This window comes from Plectropomus leopardus, chromosome 5 (assembly GCF_008729295.1).
Source record: "Plectropomus leopardus isolate mb chromosome 5, YSFRI_Pleo_2.0, whole genome shotgun sequence".
NCBI classification, from domain to species: Eukaryota; Metazoa; Chordata; class Actinopteri; order Perciformes; family Serranidae; genus Plectropomus; species Plectropomus leopardus.
This window is the reverse complement of record NC_056467.1, coordinates 19,471,490-19,489,102: the sequence shown is the minus strand read 5'-3', so window position 1 is coordinate 19,489,102 and position 17,613 is coordinate 19,471,490. Positions and strand designations below refer to the sequence as shown.

General features: G+C 41.7%; 1 protein-coding gene across 1 annotated transcript in view; it reads left to right on the top strand.

The window, feature by feature from the left end:
• sipa1l3 (signal-induced proliferation-associated 1 like 3) overlaps positions 1-17,613 on the top strand; it is a 92,951-nt gene that overhangs the window by 66,197 nt on the left and 9,141 nt on the right. Inside the window, exons 7-17 of the mRNA XM_042486354.1 lie at positions 548-722; positions 2,588-2,691; positions 4,908-5,065; positions 5,152-5,734; positions 8,157-8,255; positions 8,369-8,544; positions 11,886-12,131; positions 13,162-13,344; positions 13,867-13,991; positions 15,368-15,483; positions 15,562-16,010. Coding sequence (XP_042342288.1) covers positions 548-722; positions 2,588-2,691; positions 4,908-5,065; positions 5,152-5,734; positions 8,157-8,255; positions 8,369-8,544; positions 11,886-12,131; positions 13,162-13,344; positions 13,867-13,991; positions 15,368-15,483; positions 15,562-16,010 — 2,414 coding nt within the window. The remainder of the gene's footprint in view (positions 1-547; positions 723-2,587; positions 2,692-4,907; positions 5,066-5,151; positions 5,735-8,156; positions 8,256-8,368; positions 8,545-11,885; positions 12,132-13,161; positions 13,345-13,866; positions 13,992-15,367; positions 15,484-15,561; positions 16,011-17,613) is intronic.

Sequence of the window (17,613 nt, the reverse complement as noted above, 5' to 3'; positions counted from 1 at the left end):
CACTAAAATTGTTTGGCTAAATACATAAAGGGACTGTTCAGTTAATGACTATGAACACTGAGCTGATAAGTAACACAGTGGCGTATGGTATGTTCAGATAATGCGTATTAAAGTGTGTGGAACCTGTATGACTGATTTAATGTTGGTGCAAAGTACAAGATTGTACTGAGTGAACGCTAAGTGGAGCAGGGTGTGGTGTGTTTGAGCATGAGTGTGTAACCATAAAAGCTGTAATGTTTAGCCATTTTATCTTACCTTTTATTTAATTAAGGGTGAAGTGCAAGATGGAGGTGTTTGGCCCTGCAGTCAGCTTGTTTTTGTTTGTGGAGGTTTTTTTTACAACAGTGAAGTGGTGCGTAATGTTGAAGTGCATGAAGATAAACATCAGGGTTTAATTCTTCTAGTAACATCTACTTCAGCATTAAGTTACATTAGAGGGCTCAGACTGCAGTGTTTCAGCTGTTAGTGTGTGTCTGTGTGTGTGTGTGTGTGTGTGTGTGTGTGTGTGTGTGTGTGATGTTAATGTTATCTCTCTGTTGATTTGTAGTTGAGTCAGAAGCACAAAGTGGGTGTTCTGCTGTGCCGTGCGGGCCAGAGCACAGAGGAGGAGATGTACAACAACGAGGAGGCGTCGCCCGCCTTCTCTGCCTTCCTGGAGCTGCTCGGGGAGCAGGTGCTTCTCAAAGGCTTCACCAAATACGCTGCACAGCTCGACACAAAGAGTGAGTCCTCACAAGAGCCCCTTTTAAACATGCGCTGCGTCCCTTTTATGTGTTTAGAATTTTATATGTTAGTCACATGTCTGAAAAAGCACCTGAGTTTTCATGACTGTATCTTCAGTCCAAAATTGGACCAACATTGAGTGCAGCCAGATTAAAAGCTGCAGCAGCACAAGTGAAACACGCACTTCTTGCTCATCATATTAAGTTCACAGTAATAGATTTATCACTTAATTGCATTTGGCATTTTGAATATACAGCAAAACCCTTTAAATGAGGGTCCCAACTAAATTTCTCATCAGAAATGGCTTGTGAATTGTAGGACATCATACATCTATCAACAGGGAAATAAAGGACAGATCCATCTGTGTTCTCATCCATCTTTTTCAAGTGGAAACTCCCACTCAGCTGTTAGCAAAAAGTATTGATGTAGGTTAGAACTGCGAGGGCTTATAATAATAATAATAATAATAATAATAATGATAATTGAAAGGGGTAGTTCAGTTTTCTTTAATGGTGGTTGTTATGAAATACTTATCCATAGTCAGTTTAATATTACTGCTTTATGTTCTGGTTGGACAGCCTTATGCGACAGAGAGCTTTATTCGTTATATTGCTTTCTTTAAAGCCACCAGACTCCTTCGACAAAAACATTTTACCTCACAGAACACAGAAGTTGGTGGACTACTGCTTCCTTGACTGATTAGGTTGTTTGTGATATTGTGTGAATTTCAGGTCCAGGCTAACATTGCTTCCACAGCAATACATTGCTGAGCTTGTGTGCCAATTAAGGGGGTTAGAGGAATATGGACAATTTGGAAGATAGATAGATGGAAGCGTTGGCTCAGTCATGAAGAGGAGGCCTCCTCATTAATATGTAACATATGATACACCTACAGTAGAAAAAGGTTTATAGAAGAGCCTAGGAAAAGCTCACAGTACTTTGACTAAAATTTTAATTTTTAGATTTGAATGCATAAGGAACACTACTGTAAACTACAGAATGATACAAAAAGATTCAACAAGAAGGAAAGACAAGGAACCAAATTGAAAAAAGAAGTAGTGCCAAAGAAGGCCAACAGTTTGGACACCTCACGTTGCCTGTTTCTCAGCCAAAAAGTTGCACTAAGCACACCGCAAAGACAATGGCCAACAGTCAACTAGTACATATGTTATGTGTGTGAGAAGAAAAAACACGCCATACCAGCAAACAGCAGTAGTTTGTATTCGTTCTTCAAAGAGGAAAACCTGGAGACTGACAGGATTCAAGACGCTAGTTAGCTAGTTTGTACATTCAAAGGTAGAAGCTAGATTTATTGTTAACAGCACAACTGGATGTTGAAACAACTGCGAAAGAGCTCGATGGCTAAACAGAATCTTACTTTATATAATAAGTTAGTCTTGGTCTCGCTCCCCTCTTGACTTCAGTCGGTTATTTAGTTTCACCACTTCCATTTCTCCTCTTGTGCACTGAGCTGAACTGCCCATCAGAGTCATTTATTCAGTGATGGGCTCTGATGCTTATGTTGCCAATTCAACATGTTGAAGCGGTCGAGAAAAGGCGACAAGAGCCAACAGTGTGGGACACAGTGCAAAAACTAGGCAGCAATCTCTCACCAGCGGCCCGACATTGACCAACAGCCAACTGCTAGCTTAATTTGTCAGGGCCCCAAAGCTGAAACATTTACATAAAAGACACCTACAGTACAAAATCTATTACTTTAAAAAACATTTGAGACCATGTTATGTGTTCTATAATTATAACTGATCCCAGGAAAAACATCTGTTCGAACAATTAAGAGTTTGGACTCTAATTCAGCATCAGTTTTATCTGACGTCTGACGTGAAATTAAAATATCTCTCTCCAGCGGACTCTACAGGCACCCACTCCCTGTACACTACCTACCAGGGCTACGAGGTCATGTTCCACGTGTCCACCATGCTGCCATACATGCCCAACAACCCACAGCAGGTAAGAGTTTATGACATGTTGTGTCTAAATCTATGTTTTATTGTGTACAGCTGAAAAACACATCCACAGCTTTCCTTTCTTTTCGCCCAAAGTCAGCCAGTGGTTGTTGGCTAAAGCCTCCTCTGTTTTCTTCGGGTCGTAAACCAACAGCAAGAATTCATAGAGTGGAAACTCGTGACTTGTGTCACCCTTTTTATGTAGTCTCTTTCCTCTTTTATTCAGCCTCTCATATTTTTATAGTCTTTGTTCTCTGTCCTCTCCTACTCACTGGCTCTTTCTTCTGCCCTCTCGCTCTGCCTCTCATTCTTTAACGGGATCAGAGCTGGGTGGGGTTCAGTAGTGAGTAGTTTCTTTATTTTCTCCCTCTTTTTCTCTTTAAATAAATCTGCCTTCCCACACGTTCTCCAGGGTGCTGTGTGTTTGCAGCGTGGACCGCGAGTGTGTCAGGGACCTGTGTGTAAGATAACAGTTTGCGAGTGGGTATTTTTAATAGTTTGCATAAGCATTTTACGTGAGAGGCAAACACGGGTAAACACATGTGCTCAGGCAGGCCTTGTGGGTGCTCAGGATTAGTGTACAGTGTGAATGTATGGAGAAGTCATTTGTCCTTCCCCAAACATTCAAAAGATAGTGAATTTGAAAACTGCACTTTGATTATCATATCCAAAGTAATCTGTAGCTTGTTTTTATAAACAAGCTTGTTTCATCATCCTGTCAAACATTTTGTAAATGGTGAGTAAACAAGAAACATGAGTGTATTTTGTGCGTAATTCTCTTTATTGGTTTATAGTGACAAAATTATGTGTAAAAACAAAATTCCCAACAACATGAATATGAAGACCAAGCATGAAAAAATAAAGAAATTAAAAAAGAAATACAATTTTTTAATAAGGGATGTAAAATAAAAATAGATAAATAAATAAAAATAAAGACATTTTGATGAAAATACATTAATTAAATGAAATAAAGTTTAAAAGGGGCGGTGGAGGGTAAGAAAGAAACAAAATTCAATTTGAAAAAGGAGGTAAAATAAAACTAAATAAATAATAACAATTAAGTATGATTTTAAAAGTGGGTTCAAATAAAAAAACAGTAAAATATTTTTGGAAGGGGAGTCAAATAAAAAAAGAATAAATTCATAAAATAAGTATAAAAATATGTAAATGAGCAAATAAATCGATACATTTTTTTAAGGTATGGGTTCAAAACATAAACACAGGGACAATGGGGGACTAATGGTTACACTGCAGTTTTTCAAGTCTAACATTGTAGACATCATTCTCTCCATTACATAAATATCATATACTCTACTCAATCCATTCATCAACATCAGGTATTTTGGGGTTATATCTTTTTAAATGAGTGGATAAAAAGTGTGTTTGAACAGCTCACATTAAGTGTAATTTCATAAATGGAACAATAACTCCATCCAGAGGTTCAGAGACTGCAGCAGAGGATAGATTTACTTGCTTAGATGTACCTCTAGGTGGCAGCATCTGACACTGAATATAACCTGCAGGGGACGAAAGGAGGCAGGAGGAGTGAAGTAGAAATCTAGATACTGTGGAGGCTCTTACACTCAGGAGAGAAGAGGAGGAGAGCACAGGTTAGGTCTGCACACTCAGCTGGTTTGACCGATGATGAAATGTGCAGTAAATAGTTGTTGAATCTTACACATCAGCAGTATTTAGTTGTATTAAAATGGATACTGAAACAGATAAAAGATGCCAAATGCAAAATAAATCAAATCTCTTTCCTTCAACAGTTATAATTACTGTTTGTAACCACAACATCATGCACAATAATAATGTCAAAGCTTGCAGTCTCAGTTCGAGTGAAGGATGCTCCTGTGGCACCATGCTGGAGAGTCTGTATCTGTAGCCAAACAGTGGGCTGGATTACATAATTGGTACTTTCACACTTCCCTCTGCAGATGAAGAGAGCATTGGCAAGCACCGCAACACAGACACAGCCTGGACTCTGTGCCACGTCTCCTACGCGAACACAGAGAGACGGACAAACCAGCACACAGACGCAAATAGCCCACACAGAATCCGAAAAACAAATTACATAAAGAGCTGTTGTTTGGTGTCTAGTAGTGAACATCTCAATCTCTCGTTTCCCCTGTCAGACTCGTCAGTTGTGTCAGTGCCAATTTGTGTTAGCTCATTTTTATTAATTTGTCTTTTTTTTATCTCTTCTCTCTTGCTCCTTAGCTCCTGAGAAAAAGACACATAGGGAACGACATTGTCACCATAATCTTTCAGGAGCCGGGAGCGTTGCCTTTCACCCCGCAGAATATTCGCTCACACTTCCAGCACGTCTTCGTTATTGTTCGTGTGCACAACCCCTGCTCTGAAGGCACCTGTTACAGGTATTTAACAGAGAAATCACATATTCATACAGGAAACCGTAATAAAAATGTAGTTTCTCACACTTCTTTGTCACCTTTTCTTTCAGTGTTGCTGTGACCAGAATGAAGGATGTGCCTCCTTTTGGCCCTCCCATCCCCAGCGGCGTCACCTTCCGTGACCCAGAAACCTTTCGGAACTTCCTTCTTGCCAAAGTCATCAATGCAGAAACTGCAGCGCACAAGTCAGAGAAGTTTCACACCATGGCGACGCGAACGCGACAGGAGTACCTGCGTGACCTGGCTGAGAACTACGTCAGCAGCACGCCACTCGACTCAGCCGGCAAGCTGAACAACCTTATCTCCCTGGCGTCTAAAAAACGCGAGCGTTCTAAGGCCAGAGAAGGAGCGGAGTTGGGAGCTGCGGGGGCTGTCGCCTGGAGGGTCCAGGCCCAGGACTTCAGTGGAGGTGGGACGGAGCTCCCCTGTGCCTTGGGTATGTCGGCTGAGTACATCCTCCTGACAGACTGCGCCACCAAAGAGGTGGTGTTTAACTGTTTCTGTGCTGACGTGATTGGCTGGACACCTGAGCGGCTGGCGCTGAAGATCTTCTACGGCAGAGGGGACCACATCGCGGTGCGGGTACCAGAGGGCTGCGCACAGGACATCAGGGAGGTGGTGCTGAGGTTAAAGGTGAGAGTTTAGAGCTTGTTCCATGTCAAGTATAGAGAGCTAGTGACTACCAGACCAGGAAATGTACATCTCTGTGGCCTTTTCCACCAACATGGAACCGTTTCATTTCCAGTGCCCTCGCCTAATTTTAAATAGAATTGAGCAAAAAATGAATTGCTTCAGAACCCCGAAAAATTGATTCTAAGCTGGACCCAAAAATAGACTTTCCACAACCTGAAATGTGATTGGTGATGACATCAGTGGGCGTGTCATATCCCACAGGTTGAAAAGAGACAATAGAGAGGTCAGCATTAGAGAAGTCAAGTGGGAAATTGTCAGACACAAAAAAGCCTGCAGTGGTCTCATTAACCCTTTGAAAACTAAGTATACTGGCTTGATTTCTTTCAGAAATATGGGGAAATGGCAATGAGCAATGCAAAAGAAATGACCCAAAAAGTAGGAATAAATTAGTAAAAAGAAGAAAGAAAGAAACAAAGGAAGAAAGAATTGAGATATGTAATTATAATGATAATGATAAATATAGTTTTCCCTGGCTTTTTTTCCTTTTTTTCCCCTAGCTTTTTAAAAGTAATTTTCTAAATCTACTAATTTATTTATTTGTGAAACATTTCTTCTTGCCCATTTTCACATGTTTTTGGAAGAAATCGCACAACTTTGCTTAGTTTTCAAAGGTAAGATACTTGTAAAAGGCATCTGAGAGCAGCACAAGAAAAGTTTTTAGGTTTCAAAGGGTTAATAGCTAGTTCATGCTTGTTTTGGGGGTGAAAACACCCTCTATTAAAGACACATCCTTGTTTACCATGGTTCTGTGCAAAACTGATCCAAAAACGCCGGCTGGTTTGTTTGACAGCACCAAAGTTTCACAGATCCCAGATGGAACTGGTTCAAAAACTAGAATTGTCCGGATGGAAAAGGGGAATCGTTGGCTTTTGAAGCACGCAGCAATTTAAATTTACGTTCAAGGTTTCCCGCCAAAGACATCTTGAGTGTCCTGTAGGCCTGACAAATATGCTAAATTTAATTAGACTGATTTTCAGCAGTGACTTAAAGGTCTCTGTAGTCTGAGCGGTTTTTATTTGAATACATAAGCTGTTTTGAGTTGAGGGGGCAGGCACTGCAAAGGCTTGGCCGCCACTGTTTTTTTGTCTACTTCTGGGAACATCCAGGAGCATCTGATTGGTCGACCTCAGAGCTCTAACTGGAGTATGACGAGAAACTGTTCTGCTAGATAAGGTGAAGCCAGACCATTTAAAACCTGAAAAACAAGCAATAAAATCTTTAAGTGAAAGTAAAAGCCAACCCCAGATTCTCTCTTGTTTTCACTTTATTTGTCTTTTTAAGTGCTGTGTGTCTTGGATGTCTGCCACTTACAGTCTGGCACCTGGTTGCTTCATTTTAAAAAAAAAAGCGACCTCACCTGAGTGCTGTGGGAGTACACACCCATAAACATCCTGAAAACACAAAGAAAAAGAAAAAGAAAACACAATTATGCAGGTAGAGGGCAGAGTCTGTAGAAAAATAAGCCGCCACACTTCGTCGGTTATAAGTGTTGATCGAGAGGAACAACTTCTGTGGGAATTTTATTTATTTTTAGAAAAATTCTGCCTAGTGTATCTTTAAATGCAGGAGATCGTGATCCAAGTTCTAGCTAATAGTTTAAATGTTTGTCTTCAGTCCAACGAAAGACGTTAATTATTCTTCGGGCAAACAGTTTTATTTTCAAGAACGTGTTACACATCTGCTTTGAAGAATGAAACTCCGTGGGTGTTGTTTTTCATTCGTTGAAAGTTTTCTCAGTATCTTAAAAAAATGGAAATTCAAGACTCTTTAACAAGAGCAACTGTGAAGATTAATACAAGACATAGAAAGTGTTTTGGGTTTTTTTTAATGGCCCTGGACCATGTGTCAGGTCAAGGCTAATAACCTTCAAAAGTGCCTTAAAGGTGCACTATGTAGGATTGTAGGTTGCTGAGTCTTTGCTGAGTCTTTGCAGAATATTATAGTCCACTATTATAGGACATCAAGGTGCTCTATGCGATTGTACACTTTAACTCACTTTTTCAATGAGGTTATGCAGCTGCATGCACTGGCTGATGAGAGGCATTTCGTTTTAATCCCTGTGAAATTTGATGAATTAAATGCTGGGAAAAGGAGATTTCCTGGGCTCCAGCAAGCTTTGTGTTAATCCATCAGAAAACAGAATATTTTGAAAATGAGTTCATCTTTTTAGACACACCAAATAGTTTTAGGTGATGCCATGTTTTTTTTTATGTATTTCAGTATTTAATGCTCCACATGCTGATTTTATTCATCTTTCAGCTTACCTTATGTTTCTGTTGTTGTGATACTTAGAAACTCGAGAACATGATGATACTGTAAATCTAAGATACATTTACTCACATCATGTCCTCTCCTTGATCAGTCGTTGACAGTGGGATGTGAGACGGTGGATATGACTCTGAGAAGAAACGGACTGGGACAACTGGGCTTCCATGTTCGCCTGGACGGCACTGTGGCTGAGGTAGCGTCAGATGACCATCTGCCGCACCAGATCTCAAAAACTCATCTTTGAACGTTCCTGGCTGCACATCACTGTTTTGTTTCAAAACTTTTTTGGGTGGTTTACTGTTCCAGGTGGAGGAATACGGCTTTGCCTGGCAGGCAGGACTGAGACAGGGCAGCCGGTTGGTGGAGATCTGCAAGGTAGCCGCGGTAACACTGACTCACGAGCAGATGATCGACCTGCTGAGGACATCGGTCACGGTCAAAGTGGTCATCATTCCTCCATACGAAGAGGGGGGGCCTCGCAGGTGTGTTAAGATTTCTTTGAACTGATTTTTCATTTTTAACCAGCTGTGGTGAATACAGATGTTGAGGCAGCAGGTGACGGCGCTGCTCAGTGTTTGTGGAAGGACAAGAGCGAGCCAGAGTGAGTGCAGGGCGCTCTTCACTCAAACACACATGCACACGCAAAGCATGGGAGAGGTAGTAGCCAGACTTCAATGTTCTGAGAGGATTTTGTGTGGGAGTGTGTGAAAAAAGGAAGCAAGCAAACAGAGAGAACGAACCATGTGTGGTTCGGGAGGAAATAGGCGGAATGAGGCAAGGAGACAAAAAAGAAGCATTTGTTTAAGGGGAATAAACCAAAATCTGCCTGTCTTTGTTTCTCCCTCCTTCATATCTCGTCTCATCTCGCTCAGCCTTGTTTCCCCTCCTCCCACAATCTTATTTCTTTTCCCTGCCGTCATCCTTTTCCAACCTTTCATCTGCACACAAGGCCTTGACAAAGACAGAATAACGAGGCCTTATGAGACGCTGATGTGGTGTTACAGAACAGCAATGGGGGTGAAGAAATAACCACGTTGTGTGTGTGTGTGTGTGTGTGTGTGTGTGTGAGTGTGTGTGAGAGAGAGAGAGCTTTTAAATACTGTAATTGTGGCTGGCTGTGTGATCGCACAGTGGTTTAGATATCTTTAATGTTGGAGGCAGTTTAATTACACCAAGTTAAATCCATTTGACACACATGCACACACTCTCAAGTAGCAGCTGATAATTAGAGTCTTGTATTTCGCTCTTCCCCCTTTTTCTCTCTCTTTCTCTTTCTCTATCTCTCTCTCTTTGTGACTCGTTTGCCGTTGTGTGCCAAGCAAGCAGATTGCATGAGATTAAGGCCTGGAATCTGCACGGGGGAAAAAAACGGCGACCACAAAAAAATAAATAAACGAGTGGAAGTGATTAATTAAAAATGCATGCCCTGTGCGAATGAAGAGGATGGGAGAGAGGGAGGGAGAGAGAGAGAGAGAGGGAGAGGGAGGCAGGGTTTATTGAGTTGGAGAGGAAGAGAAGCGCTCGGTGAAGACGACGTGTCTCAGCACCACCAAGAGTGAGAGAGGTGGGTGGAGGAGAGAAAGAAAAAGAAACCAGAGTTGGAAGTGTTTTTTCCTCTCCGCTCTGACTCGTGGCTGCGCTCATGCAAGATGGACAGATCTGCTGCTGGAGAGAAGGTGTGATGCTGTAGTGTGTTTGACCACGTGTGTGTGTGTGTGTGTGTGTGTGTTGGGAGCTCCAGCTGTGTCACCTCCGCCTGTGTGAGTGAAGAAATGTCTACATGTGTAGGCTCTGCTCTATCTAAGGTTTGTACCAATGCAGATATTGATTGATTTAGTTGTATTCCTGGATTGATCAAAGCATCCTGACCATGTGTTGTGCTCATGGTCATTGATTAGTGATTTTGCACTGTCATTATACTTTTGTCTTCTGCTAGTGGTGTGTGTGTGTGTGTGTGTGTGTGTGTGTGTGTGTGTGTGTGTGTGTGTGTGTGTTCTATTTGCATCTCTACAGCTGTCATTTGATGATGTTTTGTAGAGAGCTTAGTATGAACGGCTCCGTGATTAATTCAGGTTAACGCTTTGAAATTTGAGCAAATTGGTTCGATTTTTTTAAAAAACATGGGGAGAAGGCAACATGCAACTTAACCAGACATGGCCCAAAAAAAAATAGAGAAAAAAAAGCACAAAAAAAACCCAGCAAGAAAATCTCCCCAAAAATAAAATGTATATATTTATTAATATATATATATATGTTATTATATTTTTCTGTAGCAATTTAAATTTAAATATAAAATTATTATAATTATAAATAGATTTTTCTGGACCTTTTTCCCTGTATTTTCTTGTAATTCTCCTTTCTTTTTTTAAAGCTATTTTTGAGGTAATTTTCTTGTAAACTTTTGCTAATTTCTTGCAATTTGTGGGACATTTCTTGCCAAGATGGTAATTGCCTTTTTTTCCCCATGTTTTAGAAAGAAATCAAGCCAATCTGTTTGGTTTCAAAGGGTCAAATAGCTCTTGAATGCATCTGAGCGCAGCACAAAAAGACTAATGTAAATTCATGTTTCAAAGGCTTAAACATTAAAGAAACTGTTCACCTAAATGAAAAAATATTTTCTTACTTACCTGTGCTGGTGTGCATGAAGTTAGTCAGTCATGCCAATGAGATTTCTTCTGCCACCACAAGATAATTGAGGTGAAGGACATTTCATATGATAGCACTGAAAAACTAGATTGACATTTTTTACAGCAGCATATCTTTCCTTCAGTATTTAATGCTACACAGGATTGTCGTTGTTTGTAAACACACCCACCAGTGAAAGTGAAAGTGAAAGCCAGCCCCAGATTGACTCTTTTTTTGGTTTCACCTCACTATATTTGCATTTGCATTTGCATTTAACCCCTTTGGGTTAAAGTAAATTAAAATGTGAAGAACAGAGATGTCAATGCAGGATAGGAGGGCACCGTAGTTCATGATGAGCCTTTGAGCTTCGGTCAAACAGCTGATGTCAGCGATAAGCAAAAAGGCCAGCAAATTGACTTGTTTTTGCCTATCAAATATGACTATTTTTGTGTATCCTATGACAGTAAATAAATATATTTGGGTTTTAGAATAGTAAAATAATACTTTTAAAGTTGTGACCCATGACTGTGAAATTGTGATGGATATTTTTCACTATGTTGTACATGAAACAGTCAATCAAAACGACGGTCTGCAGAATGGTTTATAATGAAAAGAATTGTTTCTTTCAGTGTTGATTTAAGCGGATTTGCCCTTTAAGGCATACATCAAACACTGCATCCTCATCTGTCTTTTTTGAATCCTCTCCTTATTGTGTTTGCTTTTCTTTTCAGTTATCCCACTCCTGCCTCTCTTTACCTTACTGTGAATTTCACTATTCTTCCACCATCATGGCTGCGCGTCTCTCTCTCAGCATTTGTCTTGTCTTGAATACATCCTTTATGCATATTTGATGCCCCCTGTAATAGGCTGTGTGAATGAAATAATGATGATGTGTAAAAGATACGTGCTGGATATTGGGCTAGAGGCTAACATGAGAACATTTCACATGAGTGTTGTGTCCTGAGTTGAGGAATAAATATTTATCGAGCTGTGTTTATGCACTGAACTCTGCACAGGTTCAGTTCTTCAGAGAGGATGCTGCTGCTTCTCATCAATGTGTTCTACTGAGCTGAGGATCAAAATCTGTGGATGATGTTCAGGAGGCAAAATGGGGGGTTGGGAGGCAAGTGAGGACATTTAACAGTCAAGCATTCAACTCACATGTGCTTGATGTCCTCCCCTCTCTCTGTCTCTTTAGGGGCTGCACAGAGGAGTATGAGATGAAGACCATGGAGCAGAAGCCAGAACCTGAGCCTCTGGCAGCAGGCTACCGACCATCACCTCGCCCCATGTGGCGGTGGGACAGCCCACCCATTCCTCCAGGGCTCCACAGTGCCCCCAACCCTCAGCGCTGGGCCCCTATGGGTCCTCCGCCACCTCCACTGCCTCGCTCACACAAGACCCTGATGCCTGTTCCATACAGGGAGCCCCAGCACCTCAAGAGGTGAGACTCAAAGCCGCTGTGCACGATTTATACAGCCACATTAGATTACACAGAGACCCACTGCGGTTATATAATGAAGTATACTGATATTATTGGTAGCTTCAGTATTAGCAGCTTAAGCAGATCAGAACCCAATTATGTTGCAACACAAAAAATATTGTAGAAAATATTATAGATTTCTACTCTTAATGCACTTTTTTTATTAGGATACTTAACTGTGTGTGGGTTGTTTTTTTCACCATTGCAATGGACAAAGAATCTTTAAGCAGAAAACACTCCCTGACATTCGGATCCACCGTTCATTCAAATGGAGTGATATTTTTGAAGAAATCCTTAGTAAAAACTTAAAATGTTGAAGTAATATATGTAATAATAATAACACAGATTACACACTTTAACAACATGATTAATAACGTGCTCTGTGCGTCCTCCTTTTCTCTTCCTCTTTTCTTGATGTGAAATACTGATTGGCTCAAAGACATCCCATCAAATAAATCTGTGCATTTGGGTTGGTTGGATTGATTATCTGTATTGTCTGATATATATTAAGTCTATTTTCTCTTATTTTCACTTCAGAATTGTCTCTTAAAAAGTGAGAAATTGCTTGTTCTTTGTAGGTTTTTTGTTTGTTTAGTTTTGTTACTCATCTTAAACAAGACAGGTTCAGTGTGTAGGATTTAGGGGCATCTATTGGTAGAAATAGTATATAATATTAATAACAAGGTTTTTTAGTGTATAATCACCTGAAAAATAAGAATCATTGCGTTTTCAAAATCTTAAAATTAGCCGTTTTTATGTGCATACAGAGCAGGTCTTTATCCACGGAGTCCGCCATGTCGTTCTACAGTCGACCAGAACAGACAAACCAAACGTTGGCCACAGATACGCCCATTCATGTTTTCCCATTGGCCACACATTTTGATCACACATTTTTTTTGCAGCATGTCACTCAATTTAGATTAAGGTTACTTGTATTCGTGTAGCAGCCTCACTGTCATCCCTCACCTCTCTGTGCTCTGTCGTCCTCCAGGCCAGTGAGCTACCCAGAGAACCACTACAGTCTGTCTCCTGCAGGAGGCGACAGAGTGCTGCCCTACAGAAACCCCTCAGCCAGCTTCTCCTCGCCCTCCTCAGGCCTGGTCAGCCTCTCTGCGATGGGGCCCCCTGGAATCACACCAGGCCCCTTCGTACGCTACAAACCCTCCCCTGACAGGTGTGTGTGTGGTCTTTTGCTCTCAGAGCTCTCCTCCTTTGATTCTTGATTAAACATGTCTGATATTACTCATAACGACTGTTTTGTGGGCTATAGGAGGATTATATCTGCTTGTAAGATGAGGCTGAATAATGTGTTCAGGTCTGCAGATAGATGAGTACGAACACACTGTCTCCTTTAGGAGGGATCTGTTGTGTAGGCGGCTCTTCCTCACTGTGTGGAGGTTGATAAGATCTCGCACAACCAGAGAAATGTGTTTTTTTTTCAACCGCCATCAGGATGCAAAACAGAAACTGAAATTCAAATCCAAACCTAACATTTTCAGGGCTCGCTCTGGGCTTTTATTTTAATGTATTTGTGCATTTTAGTTTACATAATCCTCTGTGTGTGTGCTACTGAATGAATATGTATGAATTCATCTAATTTACCGACATAACTGAGGTATTTCATACATAACTGACAGCGGCATGAATGTGTTCATTATTCAAATTCCATCCCTCCTGGTGTTATGTGTCTGCGTAGATATGGAGCAGGACAGCGCCCCCTGCTGCCGTACGAGCCCCACCTCAGTGTGGACATCACCTCCAGCGGAGAGTCTTCCTCAGGCTTTACCAGTCAGGACAGCACAATGGAGCGCTGCAAAACAGGTACTTTTCACAAAACTGCAAGCAAATAATGTAATTGCGTTCTTACTTCATTACTTTAAAGCGGCTTTAATCAATGTAATTTACACTGGATACACAACTTGTGTGTGAATGGTGTCTTCCATAGTGATTACCTGACCGTCCCTGACTCTGCAGCTCCCCTCAGCTCCACACAGCTCCACCAGTTTTTCAGTCTTTACCTTGGTTTTTCAGCTAGTGCAATGTTGGTCTTATGATTCACTCTCACCGCTCTAATCAGCATTTTAGGCAGCAGCAGGCAGCTGTTTTTAGCATAAAGCTCCAAAAACCGACTGTATACTACCTAGGATATTCCTAACTACTAATTTCCCAGACGTTCAGAAGGAAGTTTAAACTTTGACTAGTCAAACAGCAAGGAAACAGTCATAAAACAGTCAAAGTGGAGCACAGTTAAATCTATGAGGTTAAACATTGTTCAAAAAATATACAGTATTAGACAAGCCATTTGAAATCGTTAATCACATTTTTCAGTAATTAAATCAGTTTTTAAATGCAGCTGAAATGTGTGGCAATTTGCACGGTGCTTTTTGTGCACTGTGTACCCAGAACCACCTCTGTTGTTTGGCCTAGCATGAAGGACATCAAGTCTACACAAGTGTGTGTGCAGCTTGGACATACTTCTGTGTTGAACATCCGTAGACAGTTGAGGCACGCTGTTCCATCCATGAGAGTATACATGTGTGTTTGTGCGTGTGTGTGAAGAGAGAGACAGAGAGACAGGGAGAGGTGGAGCCACTGATGATCCGAACCACCGGTTAATCTTGCATGGCGATCCAAAATCCTCCAGTTTTCCCTTGGGTATCTATATAATAAGTTTAACCAACCAGTTTGCATGGTGCTGACTAACGAGGGTAGCAACGTTTAATCGACTAAGTGAGCACATCCCTGCTCAGCAGCAAATGGCAGACAGTCACAGTTAACGAACATCGTGGAGCAGATATGTTTCTCAGGAGTTTGTAGAGAGTTAAATCAGAGCTATAAAAGAGTGAAGGTTAGACTCACATTCATCAGGTGGCCAAAACATGACTCCACGTGAATCTTTATGTCACCCTGGGTGTGTAAACAGGAAACTGGTTGCTAACATGTTTGCCATATCAACATAAAAGGTGATGTCATGTGGCCAAAAATAATTCATTGCAGGTTGTAGGTGAATCAGACTGCAGTCATGGTCTCTATATTCTGTCAGAGTGTGTGTGTTTCACAGTAGAGATAACGGAGGGTGATTTTGTGTGTTGGTGGAGGTCAGTGTTTAAATGTGCTATAAGTATTTAATCCTCTTTGCCAACCATGGATGTAATTTTCTTTAATCCTGTGAGTGTCTGTGTGTGTTTTCTGTCTAGAGCCCCTCTGGCACGTCCCAGCATCTTCGTCTCGGGGACCAGGTGGTGGAGGGGGACAGAGGAGACTAACCAGACAGGATGTCCCGGGGAAAGACTCTCCGAACAGACACTCGAAGGTCAGACTGGACATCACCTGGTCTCATTTGTTCATTTTCTTAGAGTGAGTCTAAATGTTGCCCTCTCGTCCTCTGCAGGGCGAGGCTCAGTACTCGAGCCACTCCAGCAGCAACACTCTGTCCAGTAACGCCTCCAGCAGCCACAGCGACGAGCGCTGGTTCGATGGAGGAGCTGGAGGAGAGCGGGGAGGCGGGGGTTGCCTCGGAGACCCAGCTGAGCCTGACCCCGACCTCAACAAGGGGGGGTCCAACGACAGCGGCATTGACGCCTCCACTCACTACAACAACACTCGCCACGGAAACATGTCCAACAACCACAAGCCCCTGCACTGTTTTGCGACTTACAGCGGCGTCCAGGAGCTGTGTATTGCAAGGAGCAGTGGTGGCAGTGGCGGCAGTGGAGAAGCGAGGAGACGGGAGTCTTCACCCATCATACCAGCTGCAGCCAATCAGAGCAAAGGGTACAGAACCAGGACGTTCCCGCCTCCTGGCTCCAGTGCTGATAAAATGGATGCTTTCAAACCCAGGTAAGAGAGCGACTCACTGATTAGATGCATATTTTATGGCATTTTTTTATGAAGCTAATATTAACTAACATTAACCTCAAAGAATAACACGGCAGATTTGTGCCAAGCTCTGCTTCACATTCATAAATCTTGCAGTTTAATGCTGCTTAGCTTAATGGAGAACGTGTGTACTTGTTCATAATTTGAGGAATCATTTGTGAACGAATCTCCAGATCCTTTAAAACAACATGAAAGTCTATCTTTAAAGGGCACATTAAGGATTAAAGCTGCCTAATCCTTGTGAAACATACAGATCATCATGTGATCTCTTCGGCTGCTGCCTCCCCCACATAATAAATGCATGCAGGCACAAAACACAAACATGGACAGGCTTCAGCCGCTCTGTGCTGGATTAAAACAATCTGTGTTTAAACCCTGAGTGCCATCGAATCTGATGTTGCAGTCTGTCCCTGCGACGTGTTGGACCATCAAAATAATATAGAATTAAAATTAAACAGCGCGCTTTAGGATGATTCATCACAGGTATTGTGCACAGTTTGACAGATATTGTTGTAAGGTGTGTGGTGTTGGTCAGATTATTACAGTAGATGTTGGTAGCTGTAGTTCATAACTCTTCTGCTGTTTATCTCTGCTGTCAGTGGTTGTATCAGCAGTCAGTAGTGTTGTATTTATATAGGCGACACTACCTCGACTTAATTGCATGCTCTGTCTTCACTGCCTGATCAATGAAGAGAGGGAAAGGAAGATGTGTGCTACAAGAATAAATTATGCTTGTTTGGAGAAACAAACACTAAGAGCAGTAAAAGAAATTCAGTTTACCCTCTTTAAGCTGAACAAAAATAACTGGGCTTTGATTCGTTTCACACGGTAATGACGGCCTTACATGCCAGAGGACCTCACACAGCTGTTTTACCTTCTTTTCTGAAGTAATATTTTGGTAGAGCTGGTAATCGGTACTCAATACTTTTAAGGTATCAACAGAGATAACCCAGTACATAGGAGTATCAAAACCTCTCCAGTCAAACGGTACCTGCATTAAATCCTTTTTGTGCTGGGTGTTTGATCCTGGACCGCCCTGACTCCCTGCTGGATCAACAAACGTTCTGTTTCCGCTGTCTCTAGAGCTGCTTTCCTCCGAATGATCAGTCAGTGTAACCTCTGCCCGGTTATCATGACCTAACGCAATAGGAGTGCTTAAAATCCAACAGAGAGTCGTTAACCAGTCCCAGCAAACTCATACCAAGACTGAATTTCCCAGACTTTGTCATTAAACCTGTTAACTGTTAGGTAATGTAAGCTGTGAGATGCTAACAGTTAGCCTGTTTGTGTGCGACCAAGCAGACACACACCGACTGTCCCCAGCGAGGAGCTCACACTCCTGCAGCAGCAGCAGCTACAGCTCATACAGACTGTGGTGTTGTGAAGTTGTGCGGGTGTTTTGACAGAGCAGGCAATTTGGCATGTAGAGATGCTGCCAAAAATATGGCTGTTCTACACCCCACTCCATTCACATTATGGGTATTGAATGAGGTACTCTATCGGTATTGGTGTCACTTAAAGGTTACTGATAAAGGTATTGGTATTGCAGCTTTTTAAAATGATA